Source organism: Leucopleurus acutus (assembly GCF_964270905.1).
Source record: "Leucopleurus acutus genome assembly, chromosome: X".
In the NCBI taxonomy this organism is placed as follows: domain Eukaryota; kingdom Metazoa; phylum Chordata; class Mammalia; order Artiodactyla; family Delphinidae; genus Leucopleurus; species Leucopleurus acutus.
In genome coordinates this window covers 127,939,354-127,967,256 of record NC_139148.1, presented here as the reverse complement: position 1 = coordinate 127,967,256, position 27,903 = coordinate 127,939,354, and the positions used below count along the sequence as shown (strand labels likewise).

At 51.7% G+C, this 27,903-nt stretch overlaps 1 protein-coding gene across 5 annotated transcripts in view; it reads right to left on the bottom strand.

Annotated features, from left to right (window-relative positions):
* Positions 1 to 14,957: 14,957 nt before the first annotated feature.
* MAMLD1 (mastermind like domain containing 1) overlaps positions 14,958 to 27,903 on the bottom strand; it is a gene marked incomplete at both ends in the record, with an annotated part of 54,501 nt that continues 41,555 nt past the window's right edge. For all 5 annotated transcript variants that reach the window (XM_082865183.1, XM_082865185.1, XM_082865182.1 and 2 more), the window contains 2 exons: positions 14,958 to 14,998; positions 21,156 to 21,399. In XM_082865183.1, coding sequence (XP_082721309.1) covers positions 14,958 to 14,998; positions 21,156 to 21,399 — 285 coding nt within the window. The remainder of the gene's footprint in view (positions 14,999 to 21,155; positions 21,400 to 27,903) is intronic.

Sequence of the window (27,903 nt, the reverse complement as noted above, 5' to 3'; positions counted from 1 at the left end):
CCATGCCAGAAGAAAAGAGATGGAGCTGGCCTGGGCCGTGGAGGTGACCTGCAGGCTGGAGCCGAGGCCAGGCAGACGGGCCACGGTGAGAGCCTTTTGCAGTGGGATCTGGAAAGCCCTGGGCTGAAATCCACAGCCCCAGTGCCATGTCAGCTTCGTGAAGGCCTAGCCTGAAGCCCTTTCACAAGTGGGCCAGCTGACTCTGGGACAAACGAAATCTGCTGGAAGGCAGGGCTCCACGTTTCCAAAACCACAGCAGCAAAGCAGGAGCCCCCCTTGCTCCTGCGCCAGGGATAACCTCTGGGAACGGCTCGGGGACCTTCGTCCCGATGAGCAGACCGGGTTACTGCAGGTGGCAAGAACTCTTATGAAAATATCACTCGTGTGTGTGTGTGTGTGTGTGTGTGTGTGTGTGTGTTTGTGTGTGGGGTGTGTGTGTGTGTGTGTGTGTGTGTGTGTGTGTGTGTGTGTGTTCTCTCCTTACAGGTCCCCTATGTCAGTGTCAAGTGGCGAGCCTGGCCTGGCTTCTTCAGGCATCCCTGTCTCAGGGAGGTTACAGAGGAGGGAGTAGTGCCTTGAAGCCCACTTCCTTTCCTACCATTTGAAAGGCAGATTGAAGTGAAGATGCAGAGTAGTGGGTGGGCAGGGCACGGAGGGCAGGGAGAAGCAGGGCTTGCACTGTGGTTGGTCTCAGGTATGTGCATGGGGTGGGGGCGGAGGGGGGCTCCTGCCACGCCCTTTGTTTTTTAAGGGAAACTGAGTTTTTAATGGTAGGTTCCTTTAAACACATGTATTTGGTACTGAAAATGGAAAGACAACTGGTATGGAGCAGAAAACACTTACCTTGATGCGATCATGTTTACTTAAACTATACAATGTCAAATCACCAATGTCTATTTCCACATCTCTTTGCCCCAACAGTATTTTGCTTTATACTATACACTTGATACTGGGTCTACGCTTATTATCCACTTTAGAATCTGAAGACACACATGTGATGTGACAAAGAAGGGCGAATCAGTACAAAGGGACTAAGCACATTAAAATCTGAAAGACATTCCAACTATGTAGATAACTGTATTTATTTACTTATTTTTTGGCTGCTCTGTGTGGCATGTGGGATCTTAGTTCCCTGACCAGGGACCGGACCTGTGTCCCCTGCATTGGAAGCACGGAGGCTTAACCGTTGGACCAACAGGGAAACCCCTATGAAGATAACTGTAGACTGTAGATAACATGGAAGGGAGAAAGACAGACCTGGGAAGGAAAAAAGACAACTGCCATTGAAGAAACCTACCAGCTTGCCCCATCGTGAACCTAACATTACGAGTGGAAAGTTTGGGTACTGGCCCTGAAATTGAATCAAACCTGCTGCTAATAAGCTTCTTTGAAACACAAGAGAAGGAAAAGACCTACAATAACAAACCCAAAACAATTAAAAAATTGGTAATAGGAACATACATATCAATAACTATCTTAAATGTAAATGGATTAAATGCTCCCACCAAAAGACATAGACTGGCTGAATGGTTACAAAAACAAGACCTGTATACATGCTGTCTAAAAGAGACCCACTTCAGACCTAGGGACACATACAGATTGAAAGTGAGGGGATGGAAAAAGATATTCCATTCCAATGGAAGTCAAAAGAAAGCTGGAGTAGCAACTCTCATATCAGATAAAACAGACTTTAAAATAAAGACTATTACAAGAGACAAAGAAGGACACTACATAATGATGAAGGGATCGATACAAGAAGAAGATATAACAATTGCAAATATTTATGCAGCCAGCATAGGAGCACCTCAATATATAAGGCAAATACTAACAGCCATAGAAAGGATAATCGACAGTAACACAATCATAGTAGGGGACTTTAACACCCCACTTTCACCAATGGACAGATCATCCAAAATGAAAATAAATAAGGAAACACAAGCTTTAAATGATTTGACAAGGCCACCATCACCCTGATACCAAAACCAGACAAAGATGTCACAAAGAAAGAAAACTACAGGCCAATATCACTGATGAACATAATACAAAAATCCTTAACAAAATACTAGCAAACAGAATCCAACAGCACATTAAAAGGATCATACACCATGATCAAGTGGGGTTTATTCCAGGAATGCAAGGATTCTTCAATATATGCAAAATCAATATGAAACATTATATTAACAAATTGAAGGAGAAAAACGATATGATCATCTCAATAGATGCAGAAAAAGCTTTCGACAAAATTCAACACCCATGTATGATAAAAATTCTCCAGAAAATAGACACAGGAGGAACTTTCCTCAACATAATAAAGGCCATATATGACAAATCCACAGCCAACATCATCCTCAGTGGTGAAAAACTGAAATCATTTTCACTAAGATCAGGAACAAGACAGGGATGTCCACTCTCACCACTGTTATTCAACATAGTTTTGGAAGTTTTAGCCACAGCAATCAGAGAAGAAAAAGAAATAAAAGGAATCCAAATCGGAAAGGAAAAAGTAAAGCTGTCATTGTTTGCAGAGGACATGATACTATACATAGAGAATCCTAAAGATGCTACCAGAAAACTACTAGAGCTAATCAATGAATTCGGTAAAGTAGCAGGATACAAAATTAACGCACAGAAATCTGTTGCATTCCCATACACTAATGATGAAAAATCTGAAAGTGAAATCAAGAAAACACTCCCATTTACCACTGCAACAAAAAGAATAAAATATCTAGGAATAAACCTACCTAAGGAGACAAAAGACCTGTATGCAGAAAATTATAAGACACTGATTAAAGAAATTAAAGATGATACAAATAAATGGAGAGATATACCATGTTCTTGGATTGGAAGAATCAACATTGTGAAAATGACTCTACTCCCCAAAGCAATCTACAGATTCAATGCAATCCCTATCAAACTACCACTGGCATTTTTCACAGAACTAGAACAAAAAATTTCACAATTTGTATGGAAACACAAAAGACCCCGAATAGCCAAAGCAATCTTGAGAAAGAAAAACAGAGCTGGAGGAATCAGGCTCCCTGACTTCAGACTATACTACAAAGCTACAATAATCAAGACAGTATGGCACTGGTACAAAAACAGAAATATAGATCAATGGAACAGGTTAGAAAGCCCAGAGATAAACCCACGCACATCTGGTCACCTTATCTTTGATAAGGGAGGCAAGAATATACAGTGGAGAAAAGACAGCCTCTTCAATAAGTGGTGCTGGGAAAACTGGACAGGTACATGTAAAAGAATGAGACTAGAACACTCCCTAACACCATACACAAAAATAAACTCCAAATGGATTAAAGACCTAAATGTAAGGCCAGACACTATCAAACTCTTAGAGGAAGACACAGGCAGAACACTCTATGACATAAATCGTAGCAAGATCCTTTTTGACCCACCTCCTAGAGAAATGGAAATAAAAACAAAAATTAACAAATGGGACCTAATGAAACTTAAAAGCTTTTGCACAGCAAAGGAAACCATAAACAAGACCAAAAGACAACCCTCCAAATGGGAGAAACTATTTGCAAATGAAGCAACTGACAAAGGATTAATCTCCAAAATTTACAAGCAGCTCATGCAGCTCAATATCAAAGAAACAAACAACCCAAGCCAAAAAATGGGCAGAAGACCTAAATAGACATTTCTCCAAAGAAGATACACAGACTGCCAACAAACACATGAAAGAATGCTCAACATCATTAATCATTAGAGAAATGCAAATCAAAACTACAATGAGATATCATCTCACACCAGTCAGAATGGCCATCATCAAAAAATCTAGAAACAATAAATGCTGGAGAGGGTGTGGAGAAAAGGGAACACTCTTGCACTGCTGGTGGGAATGTGAATTGGTTCAGTCACTATGGAGAACAGTATGGAGGTTCCTTAAAAATCTACAAATAGAACTACCATATGACCCAGCAATCCCACTACTGGGCATATACCCTGAGAAAACCAAAATTCAAAAAGAGTCATGTACCAAAATGTTCATTGCAGCTCTATTCACAATAGCCAGGACATGGTAGCAACCTAAGTGTCAATCAACAGATGAATGGATAAAGAAGTTGTGGCACATATATAAAATGGAATATTACTCAGCCATAAAACGAAATGAAATTGAGTTATTTGTAGTGAGGTGGATGGCCCTAGAGTCTGTCCTACAAAGTGAGGTGAGTCAGAAAGAGAAAAACAAATACTGTATGCTAGCACATATATATGGAATCTAAAAAAGAGAAAAAAAGGAAAAAAGAAAAAAAATGGTCATGAAGAACCTAGGGGCAAGACGGGAATAAAGACACAGACCTACTAAAGAATAGACTTGAGGATATGGGTAGGGGGAAGGGTAATCTGGGACAAAGTGAGAGAGTGGCATGGACATATATACACTACCAAACGTAAAATAGATAGCTAGTGGGAAGCAGCCGCGTAGCACAGGGAGATCAGCTCGGTGCTTTGTGACCACCTAGAGGGGTGGGATAGGGAGGGTGGGAGGGAGGGAGATGCAAGAGGGAAGAGATATGGGGACATATGTATATGTATAACTGATTCACCTTATTATAAAGCAGAAACTAACACACCATTGTAAAGCAATTATACTCCAATAAAGATGTTAAAAAAAAAAGATTCTTTGGCAAAATCCTGCATCTTGTTGCTAGTTGTTCATTCCTCATTGCTTTCAATTCCTAGAAAGCATCTTTGCAAGGCAACATGGACATTCACACCTGTATCCAATCTGATCTCTATCCTATATCCTCTCCTCTATCCCAATAATTGCCAAACTGTGCCCACAAAAGTTGCATGAGTTTGTCCTCCACTCAGGAGTGGAGGAGAGAGAACCTGTGTACCCAGGCCCCAGCTTCACCGACTATTATTTGTTGTGACGTTTGAGGTGATTCTGATAGAAAGGGCTTGACAGAGCACCATTGGTGTTATTGGCCTTCCTTTCATTACAGGGAGGTTTAGCATCCTCTCTGTATTCACTGGCAATTTCCGTGTCTTCTGTTAACTGACTACTTTTGTCGTGTCCTTTGCTCAATTCCTCCTCCTTGGGCAGTTAGTCTTTCTCTTAGTGATTTGAAAGAGCTCTATTTTAATTTTTTATGTAGTACATACAAAAGAATAAATGCTTATCAAGGTAAATACTTTAACTAAGAAGATGGAGATAGAAACATTTAAAAACTACAGTGAAAAAAATATTGACAGACATAGAAAACAAACTTATGGCTACCAAAGGGGAAAGGTGGGGGGAGGGATACATTAGGAGATTGGGATTGACATATACACACTACTATATATAAAAGAGATAACCAGCGAGGACCTACTGCGTAGCACAGGGAACTCTACTCAATATCTTGTAATAACCTATAAGGGAAAATAATCTGAAAATGGATACATATATAGCATAACTGAATCACCTTGCTGTACACCTGAAACTAATACATTGTAAATCAACTATATTTCAATAAAAATTAAAAAAAAAAAAAACTACAGGCTGTAGGAAAACCAAACATTCTTCTTCGTTCTCCCAAATGCAAACTTGGTCTCTATGGACTTTTTCTTCCACCTCAAATTGCTAGATTTGTATTTAAAAAGCACCCTCGGGCTTCCCTGGTGGCACAGTGGTTGAGAGTCCACCTGCCGATGCAGGGGACACGGGTTCACGCCCCGGTCCGGGAGGATCCCACATGCTGCGGAGCGGCTGGGCCCATGAGCTATGGCCGCTGAGCCTGCGCGTCCGGAGCCTGTGCTCCCCGACGGGAGAGGCCACAACAGTGAGAGGCCCGCGTACTGCAAAAAAACAAACAAACAAAAAACAAGCCAAACAAACAAAAAGCACCCTTGTACTTTTAAAAATTATTTTCCCCCAATATTTTTTTTTTTTTTTTTTTTTTTTTTTGTGGTACGCGGGCCTCTCACTGTTGTGGCCTCTCCCGTCGCGGAACACAGGCTCCGGACGCACAGGCTCAGCGGCCATGGCTCACGGGCCCAGCCGCTCCGCGGCACGTGGGATCCTCCCGGACCGGGGCACGAACCCGTGTCCCCTGCATCGGCAGGCGGACTCTCAACCACTGCGCCACCAGGGAAGCCCCATCCCCCAATATTTGATTATGAAATTTATAAGTCATCAGAAAAGTTCGAAGAAATGTATATTGAATCCTTATAGACCCACCTCCTAGATTCTAAGATTAACACATTTTTCTACTTGCTTGATCACTCTGTCTCTCTACCCATCCCTCTATCCATCCATCAAGCATCTTTTTTTATGTGTTTCGAAGTCAGTTGCAGATATGAGTATACTTCACCCCTAAGCACTCTAGCAGATCATTAACTAGAGTTCAGTATTTAAGATTTTTCTGTTTTAGGCAAAATGTACTTAACAACAAGATGTCCTGATCTGCAGTGAACCATTCTCTGAGCTACACACGTGTAACCCACATCCTTAGCAAGACAGAGAATTGACCATCACTCCAGAAAATTCCCTTGTGCCCCTTTTCAGTCAACCCCCATACTTGTTCTGTTTTTTTTCACCACAGATGACTTTTGTCTATTTTGCCACTTTATATAAATGGAATCATACAGTACGTGTGTTTTTGTGTCTGGCTTCTTTCTGGCAGCATAACGCGTTTGACACGTGGCCGAGGAGTAGCCCTCTGTGTTGATGCCGGTATTGCATCACATGGATACACTGGAGTTGCTTTACCCCTTCTCCTAGTGATAGACACCTGTTTGCAGGTTTTGGTTACTGTGAATCAAAGTGTCATGAATTCTCGTAGTTGTCTTTTTGGAGACAATCTACTACTTTTATTTGTAAGTATTGAGTAAATCACCCTTTGTCTGTCATGTGTTCCAAATCTTTGTTTTCTAAATGTGTCATTTATCTTCTGACTTTCATGGTATGTTTTTCTGTATGCAAGTTTCAAAATTCTATGTGGGCAATATTATCAGTTTTTTCCTTTATGGCTTCTGGATTTCATGTCACGATAGGAGAAGGTTGATTGACCCTGATATTATAAAAATACCCACCCTCGTTTCCTTATAGTGCTTTTCTGGGTTCTTTTTTCTATTTTAATCTTCAAATCGTCTGAATTTATCTTGATGTCAGGAGTGAGGTAGAAGACCCAGACTTATTGTGCAGATGGCCAGTCAGTTTTTCCAGCACTGTGTATTTGAAACGCCACCTTGCTCATTGTCTTAATTCCCATTATGCTTTTTATCTATTTCCTTTCCACTGACTCATCTGTCTTTTCCTGTATCAGGGCCACATTGTTTTAAATACAGTAGCTTCGCGATACATTTTAATATCTGGTAGTGCTAGAACCCTTTCTTGATTCTTCTTTTTAGAAGTTTCCTGGCTATTCTTGTCTTGTTGACCCACCGGATGAGTCACCTTGAATCATTTTGTCATGTTCCAGAAAGTAACCCTGCTGGGATTTTTACTGTGATCACAGAGATTTTGCAGATGGATGTGGGGGAGAAATCCCTTCTTCCCAGGATACAGAGGGGTGAGGGAAAGACAAACATCGAGGATGACTCCCAGGTCTGGACTTGGAGACCAAGTGGATTTGGGTCCCTTAGCAGGGTATGATGACTGCTTTCCACTGACCAGGAGGATGCCCAGACTTGCAGCCATGAAGAGGAGTTCAGCTTAGACCTCCAGAACTGGAGATGTCCAGGGGGAGTCCTCATGGAGAAGGAGGCCTTCCACGCTGGCTGCCCTCATTCTTTCTGGAGTCCATCCTCCACATGGGTACAGGAGTGACCCAAGGCTTCCCTTGAAGAATCGAGACAGCCTCCAGGGCCCTGCCCTCCTCCACACCCCCTCTCCTGCCTCCCCCTCCCCCCATCTTGCTCACTGGACCCACCCACCGACTTCTTTTCCCTTCCTCCCTGCATTTGTACGTGCTTTTTCCTCTTCCCGGAATATCCCTGCCCGAGCTCTTTGCATGGCTTGCTCCCTCCCATCCTTTCATCTCAGCTCAAATTTCACTCCCTGAGAGTTGTCTTTCCCAAGTGTCCCCGCCAGCGCCACCACACTGGGGTCTCTCAGTCTCTGCCCCTTTTGTGTTTCCTTTGTAGACCTTAATGCAACTTGTTATTATTTTCTTTGTTAATGTGTCAATCATCTGTCCCCCTGTCAACTTGGCTTGGCCATATGGGCCAGTTATTTAATCAAATACTGATCTGCTGCTGTGAAGGTATTCTGTAGATGGGGTTAACAGCTATAGTCACGTAAGGTGAGGGAGACTGCCCTGAATAATCTGGGTGGGCCTCAGCCCATCAGCTGAAAGGCCTTAAGGGCAAAACTGAGGTTTCCTCGAGGAAGAGAAAACTCTGTCTGTGGACCGCAGTGTCAACTCCTGCCTGAGTTTCCAGCCTGCTCTTCCTGATAGCTTGTCCTGTGGATTTCAGACCCCAGACTGGGATTTACACCACCGGCGCCCCTGGTTCTCTGGCCTCAGGAATGACACTCCCGGCTTTCCTGGGGCACCGGCTTGCAGACGGCAGATCATGTGGCTGTGGAGAACACACACCCACACCCACACCCCTCCCCCGCCACCCCCATCTCCCCCGGTTCTGTTTCTGTGCATGACCTTGATAGACGCACCCCATGGTGTACTCCATGAGGCTGGGACCATGTCTGTGTACCTCCCGGTGCCTGGCGCAAGCGTGCTTGTTGCATCACGGAATGGCCACACACTGGAGAAGCCAACAGCACGTGCTTTTTCCGAACCTCGTGTCCACTGCCAGATCCCCTGACTTTCTAGGCTGAAGGGGGACAGATGATAAACAGACCTCCAGGGGCCTGAGCCTGCTCTAAGGGAGGACGGAAGCTCCGGGAGTCTCACACACATCCCTGGGGGCTTCTGGCATTTACCCCGGGGGCTGGCCTCAGAGTTGGGGAGCGGGGTGATGGGACAGGGTGTGTAGTCACCAGCCTCCCAGCTGGTGACTGCGGGTCTTTGTGGGGAGGCCTCAGGCCCCACCCGCAAGCCCCTCCCAGTCCTCCCAGTGAAGGGCCTGTGCAGGGCCAGGGCCTGGGAGGGGTTCCCATCAAGGCTGCTGTCTGATGCAGGCTGAAGGTGAACCCTCTTGGTGGGGCGCATCCGGCAGCCTCCAAACTCTTTCACTTTTTCTTCAAGGGGCCTAGAAGGCTTCAGCCCAACGTGCAGACCGGTCCAGCAGTGATCCCCTGGGGACTGAAACTTAGGGCCCTGCCCAGACATACGATGCTCTTTGTGGCTGGACTATCAAGATGCTGAGATGCTGGGATGCTGGATGCGGGCTCAGGGACCTGCTCGTCTCCCAGGAGAAGGAACTGGAAAATAGGGAGAGAGGGAGAAGCCCTAGTTGGGTGAGAGGAAGCTACGGAGGGAGCAGCATCCCCTTACAGAGCGACAGGAGAGGATGGACCTCAGAGGGGAAGAAGCGTCCCAGGGGACTGTGGCTCCCAGCAGCCCGGGGGCAGTCCTGTTCTGGAAGGAGGGAGAGTCCTATGCTGCTAAAGGGGCAAGTCCACTGAGTTTAGGCCTGGAGGGAGTTGGTCCTTCGGCCAGTGTCCTCGGGGAGGAGCCACATGGCTCTGGGCTGAGGAGTGAGTGCGGGGAGTGGCAGCAGGGCGTTAGAGCTGGAGCTGGCTGGCCTGAGGCAGTGAGGACCCTTCTCACATAGCCCAGGTCAAAGCCCCTGGGAAGAATCCAGGAGAGGAGAGGCTGACGGTGCAGGGGGTGCAGGAGAGAGGGGCACTGAACGATGGCAGAACGGTGGGGGCTGGCATCTCTGGGCAGAGCAGCCTGGGGCGACCAGGGGGTAGTGAGGCCAGGCTGGGGTCAGGTAGCAGGAAGTGCTGGGCGTGGGTGCTGCCCACATTGGCTCAACCTTGAGGTCACCACGTGGTTGAGGTGAGAAGTGAACCCTCTGGGAATGGAAGGCGGGACAGTTCAGCAGGCCAAGCTCAGCTTTTATTTCGGGACTCTGAGGGCTGGCAGAGCTGAGCGGGGACAGCTGTGGCTCCCGAAGCCCCGTGGCAGGCTGAGGAGGCCCCGCTTCACGGGCTGGCTTTCAACACCCCCACTGGCTGGCTGTGAACAACAGTGCAGGTGGGTCCGACCCTTCCTGCCCCTGGGCCCGCTGAGGAGAAGGGACAGGAGGAGTGGGGCGCTTCAGTCAACACTGGGGGAACAGAGGTCGAGCCCGAGACACAGAGTCGTGATTGGCGCTGAGGGACGCCCGCGGGACGTATCCCTTCCCCAGACCTAAGAGGAACGCTCTGCAGGAAGCAGGAGGGGCCTTGTGAGCAGGTGGGCCAATTGCCCAGGCCTTGGGGCCGTGACTGTTTCCACCACCCCTCTGGCCCACGGACTACGGAGGCCTGCTTCCCCCTGTGGATCTCTGCCCTCAGTCACAGCCACTGAGAGTGGTGCGTGGCGGCATCTCCTTAGAGCGTTTCAGGCTCTGCTGGACAGGACAGGACAGGCCTGCCTCAGTGTACCTGGCTTCCTCAGCCCCCAAAGTTCCAAAAGGTGTTGGAACATTTTGTACCTTGAGGATGAGGATATAAACTCTCCCTGCCTGTTAGGGGATTAAATGTGTGTATTCAATCTGGCCCACCCCTGATCCCAGCTGGTGCTTCAGCTGCGCTCTTACAGCACACGGGGTGTGTGTGTGTGTGTGTGTGTGTGTGTGTGTGTGTGTGTGTGTGTGTGTGTGTGTGTGTGTGTGTGTGTGTGTGTGTGTGTTCCCAACTAGCTTCCTCACTCCCTTTGCGGAGATGTGGTTCCGTCTGCAACGCCCCTGCCACCTACGCGCCAGATCCTGGCCACCTCGTGGGAAAGGCACAGGTCCCACCCATCTCTTTAGGGTCCCCTTCAGAATGAGGCCACATTTCGATGAAGCTCTGTGGAAGCCACTTTCTTGCTGTGAGGGCGGGGCCCGAGTGTGAGGTGACAGGAGTCCCTGTTGTTTTCGTGCAGTTTAAATTGGTAACAGCCTGCAGCCAAGATGCTGCCTGCAACTGCTGGCGGGGAGGGCGGGGAGAGGAGGAGGCCGAGCGGGAATTGGGTAGCAGGTTGGGACGGGGCTCCAGGGGCGGGGCTCCTGGAGCTCGACGGGCCGGGAGGACGGCACAGCCGCTGCATCCCGTCCGCTCAGCACCCCGCGCCGCTGAGCTCTGCCCGCTCCAGTGCTAAGGACGAACAGGGCTGGCCTTAGCGTAGACTCTGGGGGAGGGCCAGGGGACGAGGAGGCGGGAAGACCCTTCTCTCCCGGGACCGCGCCTTCACCAGGCTCTTCCTGACTCTCTCTGTGAAGTGATGGACAACCTCCAGCCGCCCTATGTGGGTCCCCCTTACGTGGGAGGAGCTGGATCTTTAGTTGGGCCTGTCACCCTCTCAGTGGAAAGAGGATGGTGGTGGGAGAGTCTAGATTCTCCGCCCCCTGCCCCCAGCGCAGTCACCTTAGCGGCTCTCCTGTTTCGTCCTCTGTAGAAGGAGGCGTTCGAGTCAGAAATGATGTGCTTCTATGCTGTGATGTGAAAGGATCGCGGCTCACGCTACACAAACTTCTCACCCCTCTCCCCTCGGTGGCCAAGCATTCAGAAAGGCCCGAAGACACTAGCGGGCTTAGCTGACAGGGGTTTGTAGATGCTGAACGCTCCCTGGAGAAATGAACACATAGAGGCACTTTTCTCCTGGTTGTTTATTACAGTACGAAGAAAAAACGCACTGGTTGGAAACAGACGCCAGATTTCAAATGTAGAGGCGAAATACGAGGTGGCAATTAAAATGTGATTACACAGAGTCTGGACACTGAGAAAAGTTTACAGGACAGTGGGTGTGGGTTTTCTATAACAGACACTTAAATATACATGACGATAATTGCAGATAGAAACCATCAAAGACAAAGCCCGAATCAACAATTAATGTTTACAGACCCATTTTCCCCCAGACCACAGAGCCTTACATCAAAACAAATACCGAAAGGCTTTAAACCGGGAACATCTCACCTCCACCCTGCAAGGTGCTGCTGGAGTAGTGCCAACCGTCTGAGGGATAGAGGGAGGAGACTCAAGATCCTCAGACGGTGCCCGGCTCACACATTACCTCCTTGCTTCTCCCAAATCTACAGAACTCTCCGGCCTCCGGGCAAATAATTCCTCTGAGGGGCACTTAACGATAGAACGGCTTGTGCTGTAATATGCTCGTCAGGAAGGAGCTAGCAGAGACTGAAAGGTTTGCGAAAGAGGTTAAGAACCACACAGGGCGACAGAAGTTTTAGTGGAAATGGAAATACATGGCCAAGTGAGTTTCGATTTGGTATTTGTCAGTTTGCACAACACCTCTTGATCACATCCACCACTGCATCTAAAGCGTACGTGACTCCACCACCCGGTTGATAAGGTATGGCTGGAGTGAGCGACACAGTCTGCGTATTTGCAACAATGTAGAATAAACACAGACAATGCATAATGAACACAGCTCTACTGAAAGGAAAGCCGTCACTTTATTTACAAAGTCACAAAACGAAGTATAAATACTTCTGTCGTGAATGTTTAGGAAAACCATTTACAAAATGTTCAGATATGTACAGGTAGCTTGAAAAATCACCAGCTTTCCATTTCGTCACAGGTAGCGAGAGGGGTGGGTGTGGGCTGACGCCCCTCAAATCGTAATGAGGCAACAAGCGTGTGGCTACGTGGGACCAGCTGCGAATTTGCTGTGGACTCACACCGCTCCCCCGAGTGATGGCCACATGGAGGTTTCTCCGGGCATTTAAAGCTCGCCAACATTCTGGGGGATGTGGCCAGCCTGCTCAGGGACGTGGCCGGCACTCTGGGCTGCGGCAGTCTGGGCAGCAGCGTGCTGTTCTAGAATGTCATCGATCAGCCTCAGGTTGCACACCCAGTCTTCATCTGGGCTCACGCCGGGGCCTTTCAAGAGAGCTTCGATGAAATCCACCTCAGTGCAGTCAGGGGGTGAAATGAGATCGTTCAGTGAGGCCTGGGGCAACAAGGCATAGGGTGGCAACTCAGGGGGGCTCCCCACGCTGTTGAAGGGACCAGGGGACGGGCTGGCAGCGACAGTGGAGGCGGCGGCGGCGGTGGCAGCCACATAGCTTGGTGGCTCGATGCCCTGGATGGGACTCACGGGCCTGAAGCTGGCCATGCCTTGCTGGAGGGACTTGGTGGCGTGCAGCACAGGCACGGGACCCCGCAGCGGGCTCTGTCTGAGGCTCTGGTGGCCCAGCAGGCTGAAGCTGGGGTTGGCGGGGGCAGCGCCCACCTTCTGGCTGGGTCTGCCTCCTGGGGCCACCTGACTGGGGGACACAACTGCCTGTTGTGATGGAAACACTGGGGCTCCCTGGGGGACTCTCACGGGGGCCTTGGCAAAGAGGGAGTTGCTATGGAAATGCTGCTGGACGCCATGGGCTGCTTGCCTCGGGGGTGGCCCCCTCAACACCGCGGTGCTCACAGCTGCTGCTGCTGCTGCCACCCAGGCAGCGTTGTGGAGCACGGTGGGCACTCTTGGCACGCAGGGCTGTCTGAGCTGGTGGGGACTCAGGGGCTGGCTGCCCAGGGGGCTGGGACAGAAGCCGGGCAGGGGCACTCCCATGGGGGCGGCCTTGGGAATCCGCGTGCGCCGGCAGGTGGACCCGAGGCTGCCCGCGGGGTTGTGGCTCAAGCGCAAGGGTGTGGGAAACGGGGGGCTGGAGCTGAAAGTCCCGTGCTGCTTGCCTGGACTTGGTGACATCAGGCCCACGCCCTCCCGGCTCTGGTGCCTGGCGGGCGGGACCATTCCTGGGCTCAGAGCGCTCTGGAGGAGCGCAGCTCCGGGTGGCATCATGGGTTGGTTGGGTGGGGAGCTTGCCTTGGTCCGGCTACACTTGGAGGTGACTTGATCTTGGACGGCTACAGAAAGAGAGGAGTGGGGGTCAGTTCCAAAGGCATCTTCAACTTGGGCCGCAGCTGCTGGCGGGGAGCCACCGGCCCAGCACTGTCCTCTCACCTTCCGCCCCGGGCTCTTCCCGAACATCCCCCGCTCCCCTGGTTCCTCCACCCTCAGCCCGGACTGCAGTTCTTGGGGGAAGCCCTCCTAGACCCCCTGGGTCTGTGCTCATGGCTCCCCCTCCACCCAAGAGCAGATCATGTTGGACTGAAAATGCCAGTAGTTTGTAAGCTCCATGAAGCCAGGGTCTGGGTCTACTTTTCTACTCAGTATCCGTACGCAGGCCTGGCACCGCCCACCCCCTGAAGGATGCCCAGTCCTTGACATTGGCCTTTCTGGAACTTGTCCGTCCTGTCCCTGCGGCTGAAGTGTGCCTGACATGCCACTCCAGCCTGGACAGGTGGGACATTCAGCTGGTATCAGACCCAAAGGAACAGGGGTTTTTGCAAGAGAATGCAGGAGCAATGGGCCATTGCTGGCCACTGGGCTACAATGAAGCTGCCGAACACCTGTTGGAGGGCAAGCAGCTTCCCCCAAACCCCAGGCAAGAATACCCTTGGCCTGGTCCAATGTCACTATTGGCTGGGGAGGACTGCTTAACGCATGTTTCCCCTGCTAGTCCGGCAGAGACCGTGTCTGGTTTTTGGCTAACAGCTGTATCTGCGGCCAGTCAATGTTGATTACAGTCCTAGATGCCATGGGTGAATCAAGCTCTTGAATCAAACAGCGATTTCAGAGTCATTAAGACTGAGCGTTTCACTGGGACTCTACTTAAGCTTTCCACGTGACGGATCCAACCAGGCTGCTCTGCAAGTGCCTTGCAGACCTCCTCTCTTTCCCTCAATGCTTTTCAGAAACATCTCAGTAACTGTTTCTGCTGGAATGAATTCTCCCCCAACCTCACACACACTCCCCCTGGCCCGCCCTTTCGAGAACATCGAGTTTAAGTGCTTACCTTGAAATTGACTCATCTGTTGGGCGAGATATGCACTCCGCTGTTCAGGGATCATTGCCATAAGACCTGATTTCTGCTTCTCTTGCTAAATAGAAGATGAGAAAGAAGTGTCAGATTAGGGCTACCAAGAAATACTAGCCTTGGGATCTCTGTGTGGGGACTCAGGACTTGGCTTTGGTGTAGCAGAAAGCATGAGTGAACACACCAACACACACTCGCATGCATGCCCCACCCTCCCAAGCAAAACTCCGCAGGTATAAATAAAAGTAGGATTCTGCACCTGGGTTAAAAAACCAACTGCGACAGCGTAGGATAGGGCGGGAGACACAGAGCTTAACAGCAAGAGCACGGAGAAGAAAGATTTAGGCATTCTGGACATCCTTCTGCTCAGGATGGGGCAGCAGTGAGATGTAGTCACCAAAAGAGCAAATGTGACATTAGGCTGCATTAGTAGAAGCAGAGTATGTAGAAGGAGGCAGGTGACAGTCCTACACTACTCTGCCTTGGCCAGACCACGTCTACGGTGCTGACAAGAGTTTGGGCATGCCAGCCTCAGGGAGACCCAGACAAACTGGCCGCACTCGGAGGACACTAAGTGATGGAGGTAGGGCTTGGACTCCCAACCACGAGGGCAAAGAATGGCTGAGCGAACCAGGGATGTCGGGGCTGTCATGGGGAAAGGGCCAAGGCTTGTTCCAGGTGGTCCTGGCACGAAGGGCGCGATGATCACACGATCAGATGGACGCACTGGCCGACGCCCGGAGTAGCCACTCAGTCCCAGCTTCCCTTCGCTTGCCTGATTGGCCGCACATGGGCGATGGGAACGGGCTCCCGGTCTCCATCCGCAAGCTGGGTGGGCAGGGGGAGGAGCCACGTTCGAAGGCTGCAGTCCCAGCCCTGAGGCTGGGAGCCGCTCAAGGGGACAGTCGCGAGCCAGCCAGCTGAGGGCCGGGAGAAGGCACAACTGGCCCCAAGCCCCTCAGCCGTTCGGCGCCAGGCTGTGACTGGGCCCCAGGTCTGCTTCCCAGTCCAGCGCTCACCCGCCGCCGCCTCTGTCCCCTTCTCAAGGAGTCTGCTTCCTCGTGCGCCACCAAGCAAGGCAGCTCTGTCGGGGAGCACACCTCCCTGAGTTTACTTTCGGAACTGCGTCCCCCGCCCCCCAGATGCCAGAAGACTTGACCCGACAACACAGGCTGCCCAGGGCCTGCTTCTCTGCACTCGGAGGGCCGGCGCTTGGGAGAGTGCCCGGTGCCCGGCGCCCGGGCCTGTTGGGCAGTTCTCGGCCTCGGTTCCTGCCAAGGCAGAGAGGACAAACACGTGGCAGTGGGCGGACCACACCGCAAGCGATGTCAGCTTCCCGCCCTCAGCCTGCTTCCTGTCCGAGCTCTTGCCCCCCTTCCCCCGGGGCTGCTGGGAGGTGGGTGCCAGGGATGTCGCTCTTCAGCCCTGGAGCTGCCGTCTTCCTGCTAAAGCGTGGGGTGGGGAGACAGGACCTCAGGAGCACAGGGGTCGCATGACCACCCAAGGCCACCCCATCGGGAACTGGGGGAGCTGGGGAAGCCCTGAGCTCTGCCTGAGCTGCTCAGGGCGGGCAGGCCTTTCTGAAGGCAGCCCTCTCACCTCTGTTCTTGCCATCGAACCTCCCACCAGCCCTAGGAGATCTGGGTAGAAGACCTATGGTCCCAGCTTACTGACGTGACAACTGAGGCTCACAGAGGGTAAGTGACTTGCTCAAGGCGACACGGCTGGGGAAGTGCAGCGTCTCCTAACTGCAGATCCACTGCTTCTGCCTCCCCAGCGCGCTGCTTCCAGGAACCGGCTCCTGTGCCCTGCTGTCTACACCAGCCCTAACTCCATCCCCACCAGCTGCTCCATTAGGTGCATCAAATAACAGAAAGTTGTACGGAGTGGGGGAAGGGCAGGTGGAGGCTACAGAGTGCGACGAAAGACAAAGCAGGGGACAGGCAGAAGAGTCCAAAGGGAGGGAGGTAGATAGGAAAGACGCCCCCTGGGCCTGGGAAACCAAAGTGAAGGCGAGGCTGGGGCAGAGGTCAGAGTGGAGGAAGTGGGCAGCGTCTGCCAGATGAAAGGGAGTGCTTCTCGAACGGTCCACAGTTACAGGGACAACGGGATGCTGGCCGGCGTTCATCCAAGGAAGCAGAGAAACCCAGAGGATCCAGAGTTGAAGCGCGAGTCTGCGGAGCGGCACGGCTCCAGAAGCTGCCGAGTCCGAAGGGCACGGCCGACGCCGGCCTGGGGTGTCGCCGTCAAGCAGGGCTCTCTTCACGCTGCTGGGGCATCGGGGGGGGGGGGGGGGGGGGGCACCGCCGGCCCTCTGCTCCCGGCCTGTCCTGTTGTCGCTGGCAGAGCAGCCAGAGCATTCTCTCCAGGCCTCCCGAGGAGGCTGCTTCCTTTGTTTTGCAGACAGAGGCCCCCATCCTTTGTTCTGAATCAATGTGCTCCAAAGATAAGCCCCAAGAAAACAGTTGTTGCCTTTTGACACTGACAATTAGAATCGTTGGAAAATGGAGAAAACAGGAAATGACAAATGTTTTCAGTGACCAGGAGGAAGCAGCGGCTGAAAGGGGCTGCTTAGTGATGACGCTCTGAAGGATGGCCCAGGCAACCTGTGGCTTTCCACCACCGTGGTCGTGGAGGAGCTCACCCAAGGCCTGCCTTTCCTAGGGCTGCGGTCGGCTGTCACGGAGCTGGGTGCTGCTGTACCGGGTGACGCCGGCGGGGCAGCGTCGGGTGGGCCTGTGTGAGCCTAGGTGTGCTTCCCCACGTGGTCCCCGGAAGGAAGTCTCCCCAGGAACGAGGGCCCTGGCTCCTCCTCCCACCTGGCCAAGGGGCCACCTTCACAGACAGGCCTCGGCCAGGATGGTGATCCAGGAAGTCCTGGGGCTGCCTTTCGAGGAACATCATGCCGATGTCCCAGGAAGCTCTGGGGGCTCGCCTGAGGGCTAGCGCTCACCTGCGGGTGCTATAGGCACAGGCAGGACAGACAGGCAAAGGGCCGGCCCGAACCCCAACACAGCAGAGAGCCCAACACTGGGCCCCCCCGGGGGAGGCCAGGCCGCCCTCTGGGCCTCACGCTTTGGCCACCACAGGAGGATGTCTCCTGTGAGCCCCAGAGCACGCACCTGACGCGTCCTCTCCCCACTGCAGGCCGAGAACGGTCTCATTACTGATTCAACCACTTCATGAGACCCAGGGACGCTCTAACTGGATGGGGATGAGGCAGAGGCAGATGCGCACACAGGGTTCCTGCGTCTTGGGCAGATTCGGCCTGAAGTTACTTGCCCCACGATCCCCAAGAGGAGAGCATTCTGGCTGGGGAGGGGACTCCAAGGGAACAGCTCTGGGGGAATGCAGGGATGGACGTGAAGCCTTATTTTGTGCAGCAGAGTTAGGAGAGGGAAGGAGGGGGGAGGGAGAGAGATGGGAGGACAGAGAAGGGAGAGAGTGAGGGGAGGGGGAGAGGGAGATAGGAGGAAGAGGAGGAGAAAGGGGGAGGAGGGGGAGGGGGAGGAGGGAAGGGGAGGGGGAGGGGAGGAGGGGAGGGGAAGAGGGGGAGGGGAGGGGAGGGGGAGGGGGAGGGGAGGAGGGGCAGAGGGAGGGTTTTTCTTTTTCCAGCACCAGGCAGCTCCTGGTAGACAAGGCCCTGGGTGCCCCACGCAGAGCCAGCCTGCCACAGCAGAAGCCACTCGCCTCTGTGTTAAAGGTTCAAAGGTTAGCGAGCTCTAGTGTGTGGGTTGGTTGGTTTGTTTCTTCCTCCAATAGGAAAAGCACCTTCTTTTGTGGTTTTGGGAAGGCAGATTTGGAAACAACTCACCCACTCTTGTGACTTTTCCTTTGAAATGACGGGAAGACAGCGTTCTGCAAGGAGATCTGAATTCTAGGGACTCCCACACGCCTGTGGATGGGGACTCCTCAGACCCGAAGCCCTGTTTGAGGGGGCGTGGATGCTCTTAGGCTAAAACTCTCCTCAGGTGTCCTTCAGAAACGGGCTGCCCACAGCGAATGGCAGGCCAGCTTCAGTGTTTCCTAACCCCCGCTCCTAACTCTCTGAGCCCGTGACTCAGTTTCTCCAGAGTGCCTCCACATGGGAGTGCTGAGTGGGTCATCAGGCCGCCACTCTTCCCTGCGGACCTCAGAGGCCAAGGCCAGGGCGGGGGGAGGGGCGGCCACACACCTGCCCTTTCCTCGGGCCTCTGCTCAATGCCTTTCCCTGCCCGGAGGGCAGCCTCCCTGACTCCGGGTGGGAAGATATAGGGTTTACCTGGCAGCCCGGTGAGCCCCTCTGTCAGTCAGCTGATGGACATTTCTCACGGGTCTACCATGGGCCAGGCTCTGTCACAGGCATGGGGGTGGCACTGTGTGTCTCTATTCTCATGAAGCTTACAACGGAGGGGGCAACTGACAAGGCGCATCTACTAAAGAGAACACGACAGTGACGGGATGGGGAGTTGGGCGGCGCGGCAGAAACCCAGGCGCAGGCCGTGGGGCCCTCAGGGCACATGGGAACGTGCCACACCCGGACGCCGGGGCGCCAGTGGCCTGCTGAGGTCTTTCTTTGACCCTTGGGGCCTCTGGAGCAGGAGACAGGGACCACCCGCACGGTCATGATGCTGCCCTTGGGTTTGAACCGATCTGAAGCTGCCACCAGGCACTTCACAGAATCAACGCCATCGAAAACGACTTTTCTCTTTTCCATTTTCTGCCTTTGCAGTTGACCTCCAGCTGTACGAACTCTCTCCCGACTCCACCTCCATCTCGGTGGTTTCAGGGCTGCCTGGTCCCGGAAGGGCTGGGTCTACGTGCTGGGATTGATCTGACCGCAAAGGAAACAAATGTCTTTGCAGCTCGCCTTTCTTCTTCCCCTGGGGAGCCTGCATCCTCCGTCTCACACTGTGTCTGGTCTTCCTGAGTCATGGCTGAGCTGGAGGTCCTGTCCCTCAAAGCCCCCCGAGGTGGGCCCAACTTCCAAAGCTTCGCAGGGAAGATCTGAGGGCCAAGCCTCCGCCCGCCCCCCACCTCCAGTGCAGGGTGGAAGGCCCGGCTTGGCTTTGAAGAGAGATAATAAGACGGGGAAATGAATTCTCTCGAGGCAAGCTAGCTTGGATCCCTCATTTTTTGCGTTTTGGGGACAGGGAAAAACAGGTCAGACCAGGGTGGAACTCAGAGACATCCTGAGTGGACGATGCCCCAGTCCATTCTGTTAATTCTGTTTCCCTGGCAGCTTTGTACTGGACAAGCCGGAGAGCACCGTGAGAGCACACAGAGAAAAGGGGGGAAAAAAAGAGAGAGAAAGATCGATAGCCCTTGAATGGAAAGCACTGCTTGTTCTTGCGGGCCGAGGCAGGTGGGATGGGGAGAGCGAGGCCTCACGTACCGAAGCAGCATTTCCATTAAAGGCCAGAATCCCGGAGGTCCTTTCAGCCGGATGAGCATCTTCTGATCACTATCACTCAGCCAATGCTCATTTCTCTAGCTTTCTCTGCAGAGAGGTCTGACATCCCGTACACACTGATATTTCATGCGCCAGAACAACAACTCCACGAGCCCAGTGAAATTCTCTGCAAAGGCCCGCTCTGGCACGTCCACCATCTTTCTCTCATGCCCACTAACGTGACCCTTTAGGGCAAGTCAAGCCATTTCTTTGAGAATCTGCTGGGCTTCCTTCTGCCTGCCCTCCCCCGGGGCCACCAGTCCTCCAGTGGGGCGATCCAACTTCTCACTTCTTGGGGTGCGTGAGTCCCAGGTGGGGTCAAAGAACACCTCGGGGTGCGGAGTCCACAGCAGACCGCTGGAGGGAGAGGCAGTTCCCGAGCGCCCACCGGCTATGGAGCAGGCAGGCACGGGGTCGGGGCGGACGTGGGGGGTGGGATTCAGAGGTGCAGAAGCGCAGCCCCTGTGCCCCACGGACTCACAGCCTGGCCGCAGGGACAGACAGGCAGGGAATGAACTGGGGTGCTGGAAGGCCAACGGCCGGGAGGGAGCAACTGCGCCCAGGGCGATCACCACTCAGTGCCCCGAAGATGAGGCTGAGATGCCGGAGCAGTCTGCTTGCCTGGGTGGTCTCTCTGCTAGAAATCCCTCCTAGGTGAACAGAGCTTTACGGGCCGGGCTGTCACCTCCTCTGTGCCTCCCAACAACCCTGTGCGGCAGGCGGGCAGGCTGAGCAGGGGACCGTGCCCAGCTGACAGATGAGGAAAGCGAGGCTGGGGGAAGTGACTTACCGACAGCGTCGCAGCTAGGCAGTAGTGGAGCGGGCACCTGCCTCCAGGCCTTCGGATCCCAGCCGCCCCAGGGCGCTGCCTCTGAGGTGCTGTACGAGGAGGTGACTCGGGCCAGCTCCTGAGCAAAGGAGCTGCCGGGCAGGAAGGACTCACTCCCCAGGGCCTGGCAGGATGGGGGCTGTCGCCCGAGGCTGACCTGGGGGGGCCTGGCTTCCCCAAGCTTGCAGGCTTTGTCTACATGAGTCTACAACAACCATTGAAGAGTCCATCAGCGGCGTGGCCACGACATGCCTCTGAATGCTCCTGTCACTGCCCTGACCGCCTAGCGGGGTCGTCTGGGTGCTCGGTTAGACACACCAAGTGGTCTGGGCCAACCAAACCCAACAGCTTTGTGGTCTTGGTTGTCTTGGGTCACAGACTCCTTTGAGAATCGGTTAAAAGCTATGGTCTCTCTCCACAGAAAAAGCACTTACGCTGGTGTCTCCCCCTTCCCAGCCCACCGACATCTTACGTATAATCTCAGGGGTTTTCTGGACCACTTACTACCCATCCGTGGGTCTCAGTTAAGGAGCCTCTGCCTCCATCAGTCACTGTCTTGTTGGAAATGGGAGTCAAGCTACGTCATCAGCAATGACCTTGACCAATCCCGATCCCTCCCCACGCCCCTCCCCCCCACAGAGCACACCATTCTAAACTGGTGTGTAGGTACGTGTGTGTAGACACATGCTGAGGAATCTGCAAAACCAAACGGTGAGTGCAAAACCAAGCAGTCAAGTGGAAACTTCACAGCAGCCCAGCCCTGAGCGGCAGCCCTCACTGCACTTCACCTTGCCGGGGCCCCCACGTTTCAGGACTTGCGTGTGAGTGGCCCCTCCCCTTTCCGTCATATTTTAGAAGGCAGGGATTTCACCCGAATTGAACATCTGACCCAATTCTTTCAGCCAAAGGCAATTAAAAACCCTCACACTTGATATCCACGTCACAGGAAGCCTCAAGACTCCAAGGAGCTGCCGAGACGGCTCTGACATCCTGCCGAGCGCAGCGAGCGCTCGGCCACAGGGGTGCCCAAGAGGACCAGGGGGAGCCTGCCTTGAGGAGAAGGTCTTTCTACGTGAAGCAGCCTCTTCATTGTCGTGCTGTTAACACCTGAGCTTTGAGTGATCACCTGTGTCTATCAAACAGCCCAGTCGAAAGGGAAATATTTATCCTCCGAATCTAAACAGTCGGAGTCAATTCAATTCATGACAATAAACACGACTAAGCGCCTACCGTGGGCAAGCCTCTGTGACGGATGACAGGCCAGTAGATATTTGGATGCCGTAGTTGAATTAACGATAAAAACTGCCACCACTGAATTTATCGAGCGTTTGCTACGTACCAGGCACTAACCCAAGTGCTTTCAATACTCAGTCTCACTCAACACTTGCAACAGCTGTATATGAGGCAGGAACGATTACTGTCCTTATTTTACAGAGGAGGACACTGAGGCCCAGAGAGGTTAAGGAAGTTGCCCAAAGTCACACAGCTAGTTAGTAGCAGGGGAGGATGCAAATCCAGGTTTGCCTGGTTCCCAGGTCCACATGAAGTCTGGCACGGTGTGTGCATGTGTGTGATTAGCTTGTCATATGGAAAACAGGCTTTGAAATGTAGAAACTGTTCAAGTGTGTCATTAAGAAAAGTACAGGCCGGATTTTACAAGGGATCTCCAGGCAAAATTTTAAGAACACGTTATAAATACTCAAAGATGGGATTAGGAAGAAAACCTAACTGCTTGGAGAGCTTTAGAGATGACACCCCTCTCCCCAGAGAAAAACAAAACCAAAAAACCACGTGAAATACGCTTAGCAAGTGAACTCACTGCACGTGGGAAGGGAAACTTTCTTTGCCATTCTGACGATAAGCCAACTACAGAGGGCCCGGCGCCCCTCCCCTTGGGCTGGTGCATTCGTGCAGAGCTGAGCTCACTGGCCACCTGAAGCTTCGCTTAGTCAAGCTCCAATTTGTCCTTGGACCAAGGTCATCTCTACAAGGGACTATTCTTTGTGCCTGCATTCCTAGCGCCTTGATAATTCAAGACACTGTTTTATAGCCATGTAGGAGTTTTTACGATCCCGATATGCAACTATTCCTAGAGGTCTGATTCCCTGCCCACCCCGTGACGACACAGACTGAAAGCAATGAGTGGGGCTTATTTGTAGGGAACTGAAGCATTTTAAGCTTTTGCTCAGGAATCCCTGGTAGCTTCATGTGACTTGTAGGATATTAGTGACGGGTCAGGAAGCAAGAACCCCCATCAGCATGAACATACGCTCACAGCGCCTCGGTAGTTCATCAGGCAGAAAAAACCCTGCAGATGGTACATGGAAATTACCAGCAGCAGAAGATGCCCCGACGGTGCGGGCAGTTCTGTTTCGGCAGCAGCTGGGAACGGGGCTGCAGCCACCCATTCAAGTGGAGCAGAATGGGAGCAGGCGCTTCGCGGACCGGTGTAATCCTTGGTTAAAAAAAGAAAAGAAATAAACTAGATGAGATTCAGTCTTGACTCTGACCGACAAGGAGCTTTGTAGCTGATGCTCGTGTGTCTTCTCCGTTTTATTTACTTTGGAAAAGAAACTGCTGTTACACGCCCTGTTAAGTGGGAGGTCCAGCTTCCAAAGAAAAAGTGGTTGGCACTTTTCAACGCCTAGAGGTTTCCACACATAAGGTAAACCCACCTCTGTCTTTGGAATCACTGAAAATCTCAGAAAAGCAAAGCCAGTCCATGATTGGTGGGCATGATTACTACCTCTCGGACTGGCCGGCTCCGCGTGATTCCAAATTTCAGATAATCAGACCCTGGGATGGATAGTGCCCGATGCTGGTGCCTGATTTCACGGAGCTCACCCCCACTGGGCTTCCCGTGATCGCTAGAGAACTTGCTGGAACGAGGTTGTCCCTGGGTCCCTCTAATGGCTTGCAGCCACTTAGAGCCCCAAGCACGTCCTGCTAAACTTTGCAATTAGGGCTCTTTGTTCCTTGGCCTCCTGCCTTCTTGGCAGGCAGGTTTCCTGTCCCATGGTGTCAGGTACACTACCCCGCAGTCATACCCATGTCCTTGGAGTTCCCCAGACAGGCTGCCGCCCGCGTTCAGTCCCCTGTGATCGCGCTCTTTGCTTCGGTAGCCCAGAGAGCCCTTTCTCCAAGTTTCCCGTCTGGAACCCTGCATGTCCTTGGAGATCCACCCTGGGAATTCTGCCTCTCCTTTGGTCCAGCTCCTCTGGCTGACTGAACATCCTTGTCGGGCCAAGTCTTAATCATCTTTAAATCCCTCTGGTGCCCAGACAGTGCCTGGCACAGGCAGAGGGTTCAGCAAATATTTGGAAAATTCAACTGACTGTATCTGTTATGAGCTTGGCACGATATCCCAGGCACTTGGGATATGCTAGTCCAGTGAGCACTGTGCTGGCTTCTTTTAGGGATGAACGTTAATGATAAAAGTGAGCCTTGACCCTCATTTTAAACACATTTACTCATCTCTTTTCAACGCCGTTGGGTTAATAAAGCCCAACAGAGATCATCACACTGTGGAAATAACGTCAGCTAACATTTACCGCACTAACCATGCACACACACATACATTTGAGACTGTCCCCAGTTTACAAGACGAGGAAGTGGAGATAGCTTTACCAGGACACACACAGGAGAGTGGGTACAGACCTGGACCTGATTAACAGAGTGACTAAAACCCAAGCAACTGCTGGGTTTGGGAGAAGAGGCTCCTTCTCTGCACACGGAGAGAAGCAGTCGCGTGTCCTTCATCTACACTGGAGTAACCACGCTGTTGGCTATTCTGTGACCTCACCGTAGAGCAAAGGGGCTGTAGTGTAAGGAGCTCAGATTATGACTAACCTGCACAGACACTCAGACGCTTTGCAAGAAGCGGGTACCTGCTCTGGCTTTATCAGTTATTGACCGGATTCGATCTCGGTCCAGTCTTCGCCGTGGAGGTCGGAAGGAAATACACGCACATTCACAAGGTCACAGTTGTGTACTGTAATTCCACTGGCTTCTGGGAGCTCGTTGATGTCTAGACTTACTCATCCTGAAAGTTCAGGCAACAAATCCTGCTTCACTCCTCCTTTGCTTTACTAACCGTGTAACAGAGGCGAGCAGAGAGAGCCCACAAGAAGGAACTGGAGACTTGGTGCGTGTGCCAGAGACTCTCGGAGGCCAAGGTCACTCACGGCTGGGCTGACTTCAGAAGCCAGCCCCAGCTGTTCAAGCCACGAGTGAGATGAACACGCTAGGGTACTAAATGCTAGGCAGAGAGCTCAAAGAGGGCAAGGCAGAGCTGCGGAAGAAGCTGGGTCTCTGGGCAAATGCATGAATGTGCAGACTTGTCAAACAGAGGTGACAGGAGACGACTTCGTAAATGTGAAGTCATGCTTTGGGAAACCAGGGAAGTGTAATGTGAGTCAGACTTCTTGGCCTCTTACTTGCCATTACACTACTTGGCCAAATGCAAATGCGATTTCAATATATCGCAAGCATGCATCTATTAATAACACTAGGAAAAAGCTATACAACTCAAGCCTGAGATTTTGTAAGAAATAGAATCGTAGAAGCTCAACAAAGCAGCACAGTCCCACAGAACCTTGAGATGATGCTGAGTCATCCTCCCGGAAAGAACCGAATGCTCTATACCTGCGCTGTCCAATACGGTAGCCACTGACCACATGCGACAATAGAGCACCTGAAATGTGTCTAGCGCACATGAAGAACTAAGTTCTTAATTGTATTCACTTTTAATGAATTTAAATAGCCACCTGTGAATGCTGGTGACAGTAACGGAGAGCACAGCTCTTCACCGTACTGGCGAAGAGTGCAGGCTCTGGAGAGAGAGGGTCTGGGCTTGAATCACGGATTTGCCACTTCTTAGCTAGGTAATTGGGGGAAGCCACTTAACCTTTCTGTGCCTTAATATTCTCATCTGTAAAGGGGAAGTCATAGGAGTGCATCATTCAGAGAGTGGCGGAGGTTATGAGGAGTCACCGAATTAACTGACACACGTGTAGTGCCTGCGTGCTGTATTCTCTGAAGGTTGGTCAGTGGTAGTCTTAATTAACAATAATACCTCTGCCGTGTATCAAGCCCTTTTACAACGTTCCAGGCACTGTCCTGTGGGAGGAGGTGAGCTGCACGTCCTTCTATTCCACCATCTTGATCCGCTCCTCCTAGAACTGAACACGCTCTAAGGCGTGGTCTGGCCAACATAGCTCAGCGGAGCTATCACTTTTCCTATCTCTTGGTAAAACAGACTAATAATAATACTAAACGACGATGATAATATTAGAAACATTTATTGAGAACTTAATCTAAGGCACTGGGTTCAGCCCTTCCCTGGAGTCATTTCAATTAATTAATTCTTAGAACAATCCGAAGAGGGAGGCACTGGTATGATCCCATTGTAAAGATGAGGAAACTGAGGCACAAAGAGAAAGGTTAAGCAACTAGCTTGCTCGAGGTCAATCGTTAGTAAGTGCCAGGGCCTGGACTAGAACCCAGACATTGTCTGACTACAAAGCCCAGGCCCCGAGTTTTGCTTGATCCAATTGCCCAACTGAAACTTTTGCTAATGTGATATAGAAGCAGACCAGCAGCAAGAAGATTCTGGAGTGCTGCTAGGGTGTCATAGCTGTGCAAGGGCTGCTGGGTGGGCTATCGTGTGACCCAGGTGTTGTTTTCCTTTTATAACAACTGTATCCTAAAATGAGAACTCCAAGTTGAGGGATTTCTGTTCTGATACATGTGGTACAGGGAGTGGGAGGGTCACTAGAGAGATTCTGCAAGAAAACCTCTAAGGCAGCACCAATCCTATCATTCGCTGGATCTCTTCTGTAAATTTGCATTTTGTAAAAGTTTCCTTTCAGCTTTTCTGGACTTTTCCTCTATAAATGTGTATAATTGACCTCCCTATCCCACCCCTCCAGGCGGTCACAAAGCACCGAGCTGATCTCCCTGTGCTATGCGGCTGCTTCCCACTAGCTATCTACCCTACGTTTGGTAGGGTGGGATAGGGAGGGTGGGAGGGAGGGAGACGCAAGAGGGAAGAGATACGGGAACATATGTATATGTATAACTGATTCACTTTGTTATAAAGCAGAAACTAGCACACCATTGTAAAGCAATTATACCCCAATAAAGATGTTTAAAAAAATCAAATAAGCTTAAAAATGTAAACATCACATTTAAACTTGTAAATTTCACTAAATATTTCAAACTATAATTGCAAATTTAATACATCTGGTTTTGTTAAAACTTCAAAAAAATGTGTATAATTGAATGTTAGTATTTCCAAGTTTAAATATCTGGAGCTGTTTTCCGTGGGGCATTTTTGCAGAGTGGCCAGGGCTGTGCCCATCATTGGTAACGCTTGGTTATAGACAAGGAAGACTGCACGTCTGGTCAGGCTACTTGGGCCACTGGGAACCAGCCTACGAGCAAGGTGAGGTCAAGGGCACTGCTACAAGGAGCGTCACGGACTGGGTCAAAGGATACCAAAGCTCTCGAGAGTCCAGAGCCTCTGGAGCCAGGCTCTGACAGCTTCTGCAAGGCTCCTATCGTTTCATGATGACGAAGGTGACGATGATGAACAGCTACCATGTCCAAAGCATAACCCTTCTGCTTATTCGCACCGAATCCTCCCCCCATTCCGTCCAGTGTCTCCCCGCTGCGTGCAGTAAGCACTGCTGACAGGCCCCGGGGTTCC